The 14,615-nt window shown below is 42.3% G+C and overlaps 2 protein-coding genes across 2 annotated transcripts in view; one reads left to right on the forward strand and one right to left on the reverse strand.

Moving 5' to 3' along the window:
• Window positions 1-14,615, reverse strand: part of LOC309512017 (uncharacterized protein) — a 70,917-nt gene that overhangs the window by 11,680 nt on the left and 44,622 nt on the right. Inside the window, exon 5 of the mRNA XM_082187427.1 lies at window positions 10,274-10,348. Within this exon, the coding sequence (XP_082043553.1) occupies window positions 10,274-10,348 (75 nt within the window). The remainder of the gene's footprint in view (window positions 1-10,273; window positions 10,349-14,615) is intronic.
• Window positions 1,076-10,263, forward strand: LOC309512014 (uncharacterized protein). Its single transcript, XM_082187423.1, has 2 exons — window positions 1,076-2,737; window positions 5,298-10,263. Exons 1-2 carry the CDS (start codon window positions 2,509-2,511, stop codon window positions 5,945-5,947), a joined length of 879 nt encoding a protein of 292 aa, XP_082043549.1. The 5' UTR covers window positions 1,076-2,508; the 3' UTR covers window positions 5,948-10,263.

Genomic DNA, 14,615 nt, shown 5'->3' on the forward strand with positions numbered 1-14,615 from the left:
TTTGTATAGCGCTTTTCACAATACAGATTGTATCAAAGCAGCTTCACAGTATTAAATTAAAATAATACAACAAGGTTTGTTTCTAGTGGAATTTATTGATTGATAAAATTTAATTACATATCACATGTGACGCAGACTGCTATATGAGCATATGAAGATTTGTGTTTCTTTATTTTGCCTGAAAGGCCCTGCCAGTCATTAAGAATAAATGCAGATTATTTATTTTGCATCATACTGTTGACCCTTTCTGTCAAAGACACTAGAAAAGGCAGTATCCTCACAACTATGTTCCTTTCTAGAAAGAAATGATATCTGTGAGGATTTCCAGTCAGGATTTAGACCGTACCATAGTACTGAGACAGCTCTCATCTGCCAAAACTCTGGCCAGTTGATAATACCTAGAATATCAAAATTGACTGCTGGCTGTAGATACTTTTCTTATTTAGCACCTAAACTCTGGAACAGTCTTCCTAACATTGTCCGGGAAGCAGACACACTCTGTCAGTTCAAAGCTAGACTAAAAACACATCTCTTTGACCTAGCATACACATAACACATTATCAATTTCTCTTATTCAAATCAGTTAAATGATTGTTAGGTTGCATAAACTAGATCAGCCGGAACCGGGAACACTTCCTATAACACCCGATGTACTCATTACATCATAAGAAGAATGGCATCTACGCTAATGTTAGTCTTTCTGCTTATTCCAAGGTTTACTGTAGTCAGCCGGATCCGGGCCGTATCCAGATCAGATGGAGGACCTGCGCCTACAACGCGACATGGACACGACCACAAAGCATGATGTAGTCAGCCGGATCCGGGCCGGATCCAGATCAGATGGAGGACCTGTGCCTAGACACGACCACAACGCATGATGTAGTCAGCCGGATCCGGGCCGTATCCAGATCAGATGGAGGACCTGCGCCTAGACACGACCACAACGCATGATGTAGTCAGCCGGATCCGGGCCGTATCCAGATCAGATGGAGGACCTGCACCTAGACACGACCACAACGCATGATGTAGTCAGCCGGATCCGGGCCGGATCCAGATCAGATGGAGGACCTGTGCCTAGACACGACCACAACGCATGATGTAGTCAGCCGGATCCGGGCCGGATCCAGATCAGATGGAGGACCTGTGCCTAGACACGACCACAACGCATGATGTAGTCAGCCGGATCCGGGCCGTATCCAGATCAGATGGAGGACCTGCGCCTAGACACGACCACAACACATGATGTAGTCAGCCGGATCCGGGCCGTATCCAGATCAGATGGAGGACCTGCGCCTAGACACGACCACAACGCATGATGTAGTCAGCCGGATCCGGGCCGTATCCAGATCAGATGGAGGACCTGGGCCTAGACACGACCACAACGCATGATGTAGTCAGCCGGATCCGGTGATGAAGTGACAGATATAAAGGAATGTATGGGTTATGCACATTACCTGGGTTTTCTAAATGAAGGAAAAAGGGCACTCTCTAGGTTTGCTACACTGCTGATTTCTCTGAGTATTAGCTCCTTCAGCGGAAAATATTAACAAAATGATAAACCCATACACAAAAGAAATATATTTGAAATATATTTTCAGTATATATTTTGGAATATATGCAAATATTTGAAATTGGCCCAATAAATATATTTCACACTTAACATAATATATTTTTGTTATATTTCAGAATTCTGAAATATAACAAAAATATATGATAAAAGTGTACCTGGAATGGTGAGGCTATGCAGTAAATTGGCATTATTCTATTAATGCTTCAGAGGTCGTCACTCCTGGTTTCCTAAAGCGCCAGCTATGTTACCTACATCACAGGGAAGACATTTTGCTCAGGCAAACAGTATTTTAATAAAAATAAAAAAATCTACTTAAACATTTTTATCAAATTATTTATATGTGGTTTTACCTCAGAGAATGTTACATCAGGGTTACATAAAGGCCTTACATACAAGGTTACATAAAACAACCAATGCCAATAAATGTGAATTTCTATATTGCTAAGAGAAAAATGATAAAATAATATGCATTTCACCCTTGCTAAAACTGTTATTATTTGTGTGTGGAGAAGCAGGCAGTCTTGTAGAAACTCTAGGTATGTATGTGTGTTTGAGCTGCTCGCTTTTATCGGATCACTTCAAAATAGCACCGACTGCCTCATCCGTGGTAACCATAGAGATAGCGTGTGTCTGTGTGTGTGCGCCGCGGGGTTAGATTACCATTCCGCATGTATCTGAGTCATCGCATCATGAGCTCTGCTGTGCAGTTTCTTGAAAATAGAATGAATGACTATGATTACAATGAAAACACACCCTATAATAGAGCTAGATTTAACTTGTGTAACTCACTGAAGACACAAACTTACCAACAGGTCTCAAAATAAAACTATATTCAGAAAAGCACTACTCTTGCTATTTCTGCTGCATGTTTTGCTGTGAAAACGATGTGAATTTTCTGTATGCATGTAATATGCAGATGATTTTCTACAATAGCTAGAATGCATAACGGATGTGTACAGGGCGGCGGAGGAAAGTGGAGGAGTGGAGGACAGTGTAGGAAAGTGGAGGAAAGTGGAGGAGTGGAGGAGTGGAGGAAAGTGGAGGAGTGGAGGACAGTGGAGGAGTGGAGGACAGTGGAGGAGTGGAGGAAAGTGGAGGAAAGTGGAGAAAAGTGGAGGGAAGTGGAGAAAAGTGGAGGAAAGTGGAGGAGTGGAGGACAGTGGAGGAGTGGAGGAGTGGAGGAGTGGAGGACAGTGGAGGAGTGGAGGACAGTGGAGGAGTGGAGGAGTGGAGGAAAGTGGAGGAGTGGAGGAGTGGAGGACAGTGGAGGAGTGGAGGACAGTGGAGGAGTGGAGGAAAGTGGAGGAAAGTGGAGAAAAGTGGAGGGAAGTGGAGAAAAGTGGAGGACAGTGGAGGACAGTGGAGGAGTGGAGGAAAGTGGAGGAGTGGAGGACAGGGGAGGACAGTGGAGGACAGTGGAGGAGTGGAGGAAAGTGGAGGAGTGGAGGAGTGGAGGAAAGTGGAGAAGTTGAGGAAAGTGGAGGAGTGGAGTACAGTGGAGGAGTGGAGGACAGTGGAGGAGTGGAGGAGTGGAGGAAAGTGGAGGAGTGGAGGAGTGGAGGAAAGTGGAGGAGTGGAGGACAGTGGAGGACATTTACATTTACATTTACATTTAGTCATTTAGCAGACGCCTTTATCCAAAGCGACTTACAAATTAGGACTAAATTCAGCGAGTCATCATAAAGAGGCAAAAGCAACAACAACGCAGGAAGTGCTCAAAAATACGAAGTTCAGGTATTATTCAGAGTAGCATAAGCCTGATAAGTGATGTTTCAAAGGGAAAGGATTTATTTTTATTTTTTTTCTATAAGGTTAAGTGCTCACGGAAGAGATTGGTTTTCAGCTGTTTTTTGAATGTTGTCAGGGATTCTGCATTCCGGATGAGGGTGGGGAGAGCGTTCCACCAGCATGGAACTGTGAATGAGAATGTTCTGGAAAGTGATTTTGTGGCTTTCTGTGATGGAACCACGAGACGTCGCTCGTTGACCGATCGTAGGTGTCTGGTAGGGATGTAGACTCGTAGGAGTGAGTGAAAGTAGGAGGGAGCTGAGCCTGTGATAGTTCTGTAAGCAAGCGTCAGTGCCTTGAACTTGATGCGAGCAGCTAGAGGTAGCCAGTGCAGAGAGATGAACAGAGGAGTGACGTGGGCCCTCTTGGGCTCGTTGAAGACAAGACGAGCTGCAGCATTCTGGATCATCTGTAGGGGTTTGGTTGCACATGCTGGAAGTCCAGCCAGAAGAGCATTGCAGTAGTCAAGCCTAGAGATGACCAGGGCCTGGACGATAAGTTGTGTTGCATGCTCAGTTAGGAAAGGCCTGATCTTCCTGATGTTGTGCAGTGCAAACCTGCATGATCGAGCTGTCTTTGAAATGTGATCTGTGAAGGTCAGCTGGTCATCAAACGTTACTCCAAGATTTCTGACCGATCTTGATGGGGTGATTAATGATGACTCTAGCTGGATGGTGAAGTCGTGCTGTAGAGATGGATTGGCAGGGAGGACGAGAAGCTCAGTCTTTGCCAGGTTGAGCTGCAGGTGATGTTCCTTCATCCATGTGGAGATGTCCGCCAGACAGCTTGAGACCCGTGCAGCTACTGTGGGATCATCTGGTTGAAAGGAGAGGAAGAGCTGTGTGTCATCAGCATAGCAGTGGTAGGAAAAACCGTGTGCCTGTATGATGTGTCCCAGTGATGTGGTGTAGATGGAGAAGAGGAGGGGACCAAGAACTGAACCCTGGGGAACCCCTGTGGTCAGCTGATGTGCTCTGGATACCTCACCTCTCCATGCGACCTTGAAGGACCTACCTGTGAGATAGGACTCAAACCAGTGGAGTGAAGTTCCTGTGATGCCCAGTGATGAGAGGGTGGACAGAAGGATCTGATGATTCACCGTGTCGAAGGCAGCAGACAGATCCAGGAGAATGAGGACTGAAGATTTGGAAGCAGCTTTTGCGATCTGTAGGGCTTCTGTGACTGACAGTAATGCAGTCTCAGTTGAATGTCCTTTCTTGAAGCCAGATTGGTTGACATCCAGCTGGTTGTTTAGAGACAAGAAGGATGTTAGTTGGTTGAAGACAGCTCTTTCAAGTGTCTTCGCAATGAATGGTAGGAGAGAGATAGGTCTGTAATTCTCTACAAATGATGTGTTTAGCGTTGGTTTTTTGAGCAGTGGTGTAACCCGAGTCAGCTTGAATGCTGTAGGGAAGGTGCCAGTGTGGAGGGATGAGTTGATGATGTGTGTGAGTGATGGTAGAAGTGTGGGAGAGATGGCTTGTAGAAGGTGTGAGGGGATGGGGTCAAGCGGGCAGGTGGTAGGGTGACTGGAGAGGAGAAGTGTAGATACTTCTTCCTCGGTTAGCGAAGAAAAGGAGGACAGAGGGGTATTGGCTGTGGAAGGGGTCGGTCTGGGTTCCTGTGTGTGTGGAGCTGAGAACTGACTGCTGATAGCTGTTGTTTTGTTGGTGAAGAAGGTCGCAAAATCGTCAGCAGTTAAGGAGGAGGCGGGAGGTGGTGGAGGTGGACAGAGGAGAGAGTTGAATGTCTTGAAGAGTAATCGTGTGTTGGAGGAGCTGTGTATCTTGTTGTGGAAGTATGAAGATTTTGCAGCATGAACATCAACAGAAAAGGAGGAGAGGAGAGATTGATACATACTCAGGTCAGATGCGTCTTTTGAGGACAGTGGAGGAGAGTGGAGGAGTGGAGGAGAGTGGAGGAGTGGAGGACAGTGGAGGAGTGGAGGAGTGGAAGACAGTGGAGGACAGTGGAGGAGTGGAGGAAAGTGGAGGAGTGGAGGACAGTGGAGGAGTGGAGGAAAGTGGAGGACAGTGGAGGAGAGTGGAGGAGTGGAGGAGTGGAGGAAAGTGGAGGAGTGGAGGACAGTGGAGGAGTGGAGGACAGTGGAGGACAGTGGAGGAGAGTGGAGGAGTGGAGGAGAGTGGAGGAGTGGAGGACAGTGGAGGAGTGGAGGAGTGGAGGAGAGTGGAGGAGTGGAAGACAGTGGAGGAGTGGAAGACAGTGGAGGAGTGGAGGAGTGGAGGAAAGTGGAGGAGTGGAGAAGTGGAGGAGTGGAGGAGTGGAGGACAGTGGAGGAGTGGAGGAAAGTGGAGGAGTGGAGGACAGTGGAGGAGAGGAAGAGTGGATGACAGTGGAGGAGTGGAGGAGTGGAGGACAGTGGAGGAGTGGAGGAGAGTGGAGGAGTGGAAGACAGTGGAGGAGTGGAGGAGTGGAGGACAGTGGAGGAGTGGAGGAGTGGAGGAAAGTGGAGGAGTGGAGGGGTGGAGGAAAGTGGAGGAGTGGAGGACAGTGGAGTTCAATCCATGCTCACAAATCCACTTCCGTGTCTCGCTCACCCCCCGGCCTCACTCACCAGGCACCCGGTGAACCTTCTCTACACTGGGTCAACATTCATTTTACATTCCAGTCTATGGTGCATCTCAGATTCCTCCATGACAGAATGTTTCTGTTGCCATTGTTTTGCTCATTTTCTGCAGATTATTGAACTAGTTGTCGTTGTCACGGAATGGACATGCAGACTATAGAAAGATAAATTGGTGGTTATTCTCATTATGGGCTGTGTATAAGAATGATAGTCTGACATAAGCGCTTTAATCCTTGACTTGTACATATTCCTCACTCATTTATGCTGTGGTTCACATTGAACACAGCAGTCAACACGTTGATACAATACGTTTAATGCAGAAAGCATCACAAAAATTACGCTTGAACCAAGGTCTGTTAGCCCTTACAGAACGAGAATATATTTCCCATATATGAATGATCAATATATCAAATGGTTTAACAGTATATTTTAAAATATACATAATAATATATTGGGTTAAAATATTACAAAATATTAAATAATACATACAGTATTGCCGCTTTTCATATATTGAAAAATATGTGACAATATATTTACTAATATATCATAATGTATGTAATTTTATATTCATTAATACACTTCATAATATATAGATGTATATGTGATCAGATATGGCACTGCATGTGTAATATATTGCAGATATATTTACTTATGCATCATAAACACACATTATTTACATTATAAACATTTCAGATCTTCAAGCTAGTTAACAAAAGCACAAGCACACCTGCATGTACTACATAATTTAACCAAGAGACTATCCCTGTACTGAGGAGAGCACAGTTATTACTTTTAAAATATAGTAATTATAGTCTTAATAATATTTGGCCAATCGTCAACCGAAGCACAGGCTCAACTCTTCACAATCCTAACCCAAAAACTCAGACATACCAGAAAAACTTTTAAATTCCAAAATAATAGAGCATTAAACACTAACAGATCTCCCCCTATATTAATATTGAGCAAAACACATCAAATAACACTTAATCTCATCATTTGCTCTCCTTTAACAGTCAGAAGCAAAGCATGCTGGGAATTAGAAATCTGTAGGAACTCATTCTGTGAGTGTGTGTATATATATGTGTGTGAACACATTCACATTTAAATGGGAACATGTATGTGCAATATACACTCACCCAGTGTTGGGGGTAACGAGTTACAAAGTAACGGATTACAGTAACGATATTACTTTTTTGGGTAACGAAATAAAGTAACACATTACATTAAAAATATCGGTAACTACACTACTTTACTAGACCATAGGAACGCGCTTTCCTGCGTTACCCAAGCCGTGTTTGCCTGCGTGTAAAGCTCTGATCTGTTTAAGTGATGCGTGCATGCCTGTGTGTGTGTGTGTGTGTGTGTGTGTGTGTGTGTGTGTCGTGTGTGTGTGTGTGTGTGTGTGTGTGTGCTTGCACCGTTGTCATAGAGATCGATTTGAGTGACGTAGCTGCTGGTGCGAAGGGGAGCGGGAAATGGAGACGGAGACGGGGTTTCGGCCAGTGGCGATATTCACATTAGGCTACTTTCAGTTTATTGCTCGAAAGGACAAAAATATTCGCGTGAAATGCACTCTATGCCCAGGCAGCAAGTACTGGCCATCGGGACTACGGGGAGATTCCCAGTGGGCTGACGTGCCTTTTGAGCCAACATCTCATACTTTTTTTCTTTTTCTGTTTTTTTGTCACAAGGAATGTGCAGAGAAATAGCGTGAAAAATAGACACAGGCCCTTCAAGCAGACGCTGTAAAATGTGTCAAAATGTTTTCTGCAGCAGCAGGACCTTCATCAGCTCCTGTGGCTGATGATGAGGATAGTGAGGAGGATCAGGACAGAGATGAGAAAGTGTAGAGCCTGCGGTAAGCTGAACTAACAGTTACTTTCAAAACACTTAGGCTATGTCATGAGTGTAGGAACCCATTACCCAGTAACGCATTATTTCCACATCGGCATATTTGACGATTACTGTAATTTACTATAAATTTAATGAGACGCGTTTGTAAACCATGTTTTCCGCCAAAATAAAAGCTTGATGCAGTTTCCGTCAAAATAAAAGATCATGTGCTTATATCTCTTTCAATTATAGAAATTAGTACAAAACTAATTGTGAAAGTTTCCTTTATTTTTCAGTGCATTTGTTTTACAATATATGTCTATTAGTGTGCTATTATTATTATGGCCAAAATGCCAGGGCCGATTTTTTTGTCCCAGTCCAGCCCTGATTATGTGTCTACCACCGCGGACATTTGTCCTTTATCCTGTTGTTTGTGGATTTTACAGTGCGACATATTTCTTTGTGCAGACATGGATATTGTTCTTTCATATGGTTTTACATGCCATTTTGTATAGGCTACATTTATAAACACTATGCGGACAGGCTAAGTGATGATAGGGCTATGTTGTTTGTCCGTATCTACAGGGTAAATTAAGAAATGGGAAAGTAAAGTAATAAGTAGTGAAGTTACTTTTCAAATGCAGTAACTAGTAAAGTAATCTCATTACAATTTACAGAAGTAACTAGTAACTAGTAACTAATTACTTTTTTTGAGTAACTACCCCAACACTGCACTCACCTACAGGATTATTAGGAACACCATACTAATACTGTGTTTGACCCCCTTTCGCCTTCAGAACTGCCTTAATTCTACGTGGCATTGATTCAACAAGGTGCTGAAAGCATTCTTTAGAAATGTTGGCCCATATTGATAGGATAGCATCTTGCAGTTGATGGAGATTTGTGGGATGCACATCCAGGGCACGAAGCTCCCGTTCCACCACATCCGAAAGATGCTCTATTGGGTTGAGATCTGGTGACTGTGGGGGCCATTTTAGTACAGTGAACTCATTGTCATGTTCAAGAAACCAATTTGAAATGATTCGAGCTTTGTGACATGGTGCATTATCCTGCTGGAAGTAGCCATCAGAGGATGGGTACATGGTGGTCATAAAGGGATGGACATGGTCAGAAACAATGCTCAGGTAGGCCGTGGCATTTAAACGATGCCCAGTTGGCACTAAGGGGCCTAAAGTGTGCCAAGAAAACATCCCCCACACCATTACACCACCACCACCAGCCTGCACAGTGGTAACAAGGCATGATGGATCCATGTTCTCATTCTGTTTACACCAAAATCTGACTCTACCATCTGAATGTCTCAACAGAAATCGAGACTCATCAGACCAGGCAACATTTTTCCAGTCTTCAACTGTCCAATTTTGGTGAGCTTGTGCAAATTGTAGCCTCTTTTTCCTATTTGTAGTGGAGATGAGTGGTACCCGGTGGGGTCTTCTGCTGTTGTAGCCCATCCGCCTCAAGGTTGTGCGTGTTGTGGCTTCACAAATGCTTTGCTGCATACCTCGGTTGTAACGAGTGGTTATTTCAGTCAAAGTTGCTCTTCTATCAGCTTGAATCAGTCGGCCCATTCTCCTCTGACCTCTAGCATCAACAAGGCATTTTCGCCCACAGGACTGCCGCATACTGGATGTTTTTCCCTTTTCACACCATTCTTTGTAAACCCTAGAAATGGTTGTGCGTGAAAATCCCAGTAACTGAGCAGATTGTTAAATACTCAGACCGGCCCGTCTGGCACCAACAACCATGCCACGCTCAAAATTGCTTAAATCACCTTTCTTTCCCATTCTGACATTCAGTTTGGAGTTCAGGAGATGGTATTGACCAGGACCACACCCCTAAATGCATTGAAGCAACTGCCATGTGATTGGTTGATTAGATAATTGCATTAATGAGAAATTGAACTGGTGTTCCTAATAATCCTTTAGGTGAGTGTATGTACACAATAAAGGATACAACTTTGTGAATATAACATGTAATGCTATTTTTGTTTCCATTTATAATTATTTTATATGTATTAATATATAGCCATTCATGGTCAATGCATATATTGCAGTTTATTGAAAAATATAAGCACTAGTTTACCATATATGGAAATGTATTATGTAATATATTATATTATATTTTGCAGTATATTCCCATATATTTTTGTTCCGTAAAGGAGGCTTGATGCAGATTAAACACGCAGTGGACATGAGTGTGTCTCTCGAACTGTGTGATGTAACAGATGACTGTGGTTCTGCTCACACAGCCGGGGTTTGCTGAAAATCCAGTTGTCTCTTTTGTAAATAACCAAACTGTGTGTGAAAGTTACCATATTAAGTAACCATTAAACTGTGTAGTCTATGCCTAGACCCTACCAATCACAGAAACCTCTCTGCATTTTCACATTACATTCTCATGGGGACCAACTATACAGTACAACATTGGGAATACCTTGAGTACACACACACACACACACACACAAATCAATGTACCTCCTCTATCTGCTCTTGTTTCTTCTGTATGGCTCTGTTTCGTGCTGCACTTCTCTTGCTGGCCTTCTGTGACACCTGTAGAGGTCACCATTAAATACATCATCAATCTTTACATCCAAAAGAATAGACTTTTGTATTATATATGTTACAGTTTGTAGCAACGATCAAAAAGTATTTTTATACCAATGCTTTTACAATTGTAATACATTTTAATGTCATATGTTTACATACTCATGACTGAAGCTATAATTCTGCACACACAGGAACAGTAAGTGATTGTATCACAAATGTTCATGTTAATATACTCTCAGTGTAATGAGGGTGAACACATTTGTCTTGCTGTCCATGACGGAGGGCTGAAGCACGAGACTCGACTCAAGCTCTAATATTTCCCTGGGAATTAAACTTTGATGTTGGCTGTTGTCACAGGCTGGTCGCAGCAGAGATGATACTGGATCTTAGCAGTCTTTATTGAAAACAAAATCAAACTAACAGAAATATTCAGGCTTCTCAGAAATACCAAAAACAAGAACAGAACCAGTAAATAGTGACTATGACAGACAACTAGACAGGACTAAACACAGGGATTAAATACTCTGAAAAGGAAAACCGAAGGAAGAAACTAACTAGACACACCTGAACTAAGGACTCTAATCAAATCTGTCAGAAGGACACCAACAGGCAGGGGCGGACGAAGACTGAACCAGTTAACAGATTAGAAGATTAACTAGGAAACTCAGGCATGAACAGAACAGAAAAAGAAATAAAAAACAAACTCTAAACATGAACATATAAACTCAAAACATGACAGCTATAGATAAATAGCATACTGCTAGTGTGTTTTAGCATGGTACTAACATTTCTTGAATTGTTTACATTTATGCATTCGGCAGACGCTTTTATCCAAAGCGACTTACATTACATTTCAAGGTAAACATTTACATTCTTATCATTTCTTGCTTTCCCTGGGAATCGAACCCATGACCTTGGCGTTGCAAGCGCCAATGCTCTACTGTTTGAGCTACATGTTAATATATGTTCAACATGTTACTAACAATGCTGTTCCTGGAGATCTACTGTCCTGCAAAGTTCAACTCCAACCCTGATCTAATACACTCGAACCAGCTGATTAGGATATTCAGGAACACTTGATAAACACAGACTGGTGTGTTGGAGCAGGGTTGGAACTGAACTCTGCAGGAAGATCTCTAGCAACAGTATTGGTAACCCCTGTTTAAGCATAGTGTTACCTAGGGGTGGGCAGATCGAGGCTTCGTGGAACTCTAACAGTGGAAGCAAATGTGACGTATTGTGTCGAGGCTTCGAAACAATCCGACACTCGTCTCCACGGTGACCCCTAGTGCTAATGCAGACCCCTAGTGCTAATGCTAATGCAGAACAGTGTAAATGCAACAAAAACATGGGCCAAACATGTATAAAAACACCTTTTACAAATCTATTGCATTTTTTTAAATCAAAAGTAAAATCTTTAAAATGCAATTATCTAATCTTTTTAGAAAGAAATATCTGCAAGGATTTCCAGTCAGGATTTAGACCGTACCATAGTACTGAGACTGCTCTCATTAGAGTCACACATGATCTGCTCTTATCATCCGATCGTGGTTGTATCTCTCTATTAGTGTTACTCGATCTTAGTGCTGCATTTCATACTCTTGACCACAACATTCTTTTGAATAGACTCGAACATTATATTGGCATTAGTGGAATTGCATTATCATGCTTTAAATCATACTTATTCTCGAGCCACTAGGCACTGTTGTTGAGCGGATGAGCGGCCGGAGCACGTTAAGGCAAGGCAAGGCAAGGCAAGTTTATTTATATAGCACATTTCATACACAATGGCAATTCAAAGTGCTTTACATAGAAGAAATTAAAATAATAAAAAGAAATAAGAATAATTAAAACAGTTTAGAAAAATAAAAAATAAAATACAGTACAAACAGTCGGACGAACATTGGCACAGTGCTCATTCAGTAAATGCATAGTTAAACAGAAGTGTTTTGAGTCTGGATTTGAATGTGACTACAGTAGGAGCACATCTGATCTCCTCTGGAAGCTGGTTCCAGCTGCGGCTGGCATAATAGCTAAAAGCAGACTCACCATGCTTAGAGTGAACCCTTGGTATTTCTAGCTGATATGATCCTAATGATCTGAGTGATCTGTTGGGTTTATATTCAGTGAGCATATCTGCAATGTATTGAGGTCCTAGGCCATTGAATGATTTATATACCAGTAATAATACTTTAAAATCAATCCTAAGTTTAACTGGGAGCCAGTGTAAAGACCTGAGGACTGGTGTGATATGTTCATATTTTCTGGTTCTGCTCAGAATCCTGGCGGCAGCGTTCTGTATGAGCTGCAACTGTCTTATGGTCTTTTTGGGAAGGCCAGTGAGGAGTCCATTACAATAATCCACCCTGCTGGTGATGAAAGCATGCACAAGTTTCTCTAAGTCTTGTCTGGAAACAAAGCATCTAATTCTTGCAATATTTTTCAGATGATAGTATGCTGATTTAGTTATTGCTTTGACATGACTACTGAAACTAAGCTCTGACTCTAGTGTCACACCAAGATTCCTGACTTGATTTTTGGTTGTTTGACCCCTAGAGTGAAGGTATGCGTTCACCTTGAGAACTTCATCTTTGTTTCCAAACGCAATGACTTCAGTTTTGTCTTTGTTTAACTGAAGAAAGTTTTGACACATCCAACTGTTGACTTCATCAATGCATTGGCACAGGGAGTCAATGGGGCTGTAATCGTTGGGCGATAGGGCTAAGTAGAGCTGTGTGTCGTCTGCATAGCTGTGGTAAGAGATTTGGTTCTTTCTCATTATTTGGCTCATTGGGAGCATATACAGGTTGAACAGGAGTGGCGCAAGAATTGAGCCTTGAGGGACTCCGCATGTCATGGATGTCCACTCAGACTTATGGTCTCCTATACTCACATAATAACCTCTCCCATCTAAGTATGACCTGAACCATTTTAAGACTATCCCAGAAAGCCCCACCCAGTTTTCCAGCCTGTCCAGAAGTATGTTGTGATCGACAGTGTCAAATGCAGCACTGAGGTCGAGTAGTACCAGCACTGATAATTTGCCTGAGTCAGTATTTAAGCGAATATCGTTTATTATCTTTATGAGCGCTGTCTCTGTGCTGTGATGCGGTCGGAAACCAGATTGAAAATTGTCAAAGTATCCATTCGAGCATAAGAATTTGTTCAGCTGATTGAAGACAACTTTTTCAATGATCTTGCCTATGAAAGGAAGATTTGAGATTGGTCTATAGTTGCTTAATATGGTCTTATCCAGATTGTTCTTTTTCAGGAGGGGCTTGACAACTGCAGTTTTTAGGGAGTTTGGAAAACTCCCAGAGAGAAGTGAAGCATTTACCACTTCTAGAAGATCTGCTTCTAAACTGTTTAACACACTTTTGAAAAACGATGTGGGAAGTGTGTCAAGAGCGCAGGTTGATGTTTTAAGGTGCTGTACGGTTTCTTCCAAAATGTTGCCATCAATTTCTTTGAAATCAGACATAGTAACTACTTTCTCAGGTGGTCTGATCTGTCTGACCCCAGCACAACTCAAGGATGTGCTGATCACCTTTCTGATATTATTGATTTTGTCAGAGAAGAAAGAAGCAAACTCACTGCACTTGCTGTCTGAGAGCATTTCACTGGGAATCTGGCTTGGGGGGTTTTTCAGTCTCTCTACAGTAGCAAAAAGAGTGCGTGTGTTGTTTAAATGACTGTTTATAATATTTGAGAAGAAAGTCTGTCTAGCTTTGCCTAGTTCCATATTGAAAGCATGAAGGCTGTCTTTGTAGATGTTATAATGGACTACAAGTTTTGTCTTCCGCCACATGCGCTTAAGGGTTTTCTAATAGTTAATAACTAATGATCTTTACAGCAGAAGTGAATCAATCAATAGTAACTTTATCTGGACAATAACTTTATTCTAGATCTGCTGTAAAGCCTAAACAATCTCTGTTACTGTAATCTCCTATTATCACTGTAAAGCTGCTGTGAAACAGTATATATTGTTAAAGCGCTGAATAAATGAAGGAGACTTGACTTCACTTAATCATCTAATAATATTATCAAGTGTATATTATTTATTTTATCAATTGTCAGGGTTTGTTTTGTTTGTTCTATGAATGGCTCAGCTAAACAGGCCGAGACTATTAACTACCATTATTAATTTTAAATATACTAATGTCTAATTAAACAGTCTACAAATGTATAAAACTGATCAGAGATCAGGTAAAACCCACAGACACTTGTTCATTGGTTCTCAGTGCCTCCTCATGATTCATGGGTTGACAGA

This window comes from Leuciscus leuciscus, assembly GCF_965113295.1.
Source record: "Leuciscus leuciscus genome assembly, chromosome: 13".
Taxonomy (NCBI): domain Eukaryota; kingdom Metazoa; phylum Chordata; class Actinopteri; order Cypriniformes; family Leuciscidae; genus Leuciscus; species Leuciscus leuciscus.

Coding starts and splice junctions, on each gene's coding strand:
- LOC309512014 (XM_082187423.1), top strand. CDS start 2,509: ATGCATAACGGATGTGTACAGGGCGGCGGAGGAAAGTGGAGGAGTGGA. Junction 2,738..5,297: donor GAGTGGAGGACAGTGGAGGA/GTGGAGGAGTGG, acceptor AGGACAGTGGAG/GAGTGGAGGAGTGGAAGACA.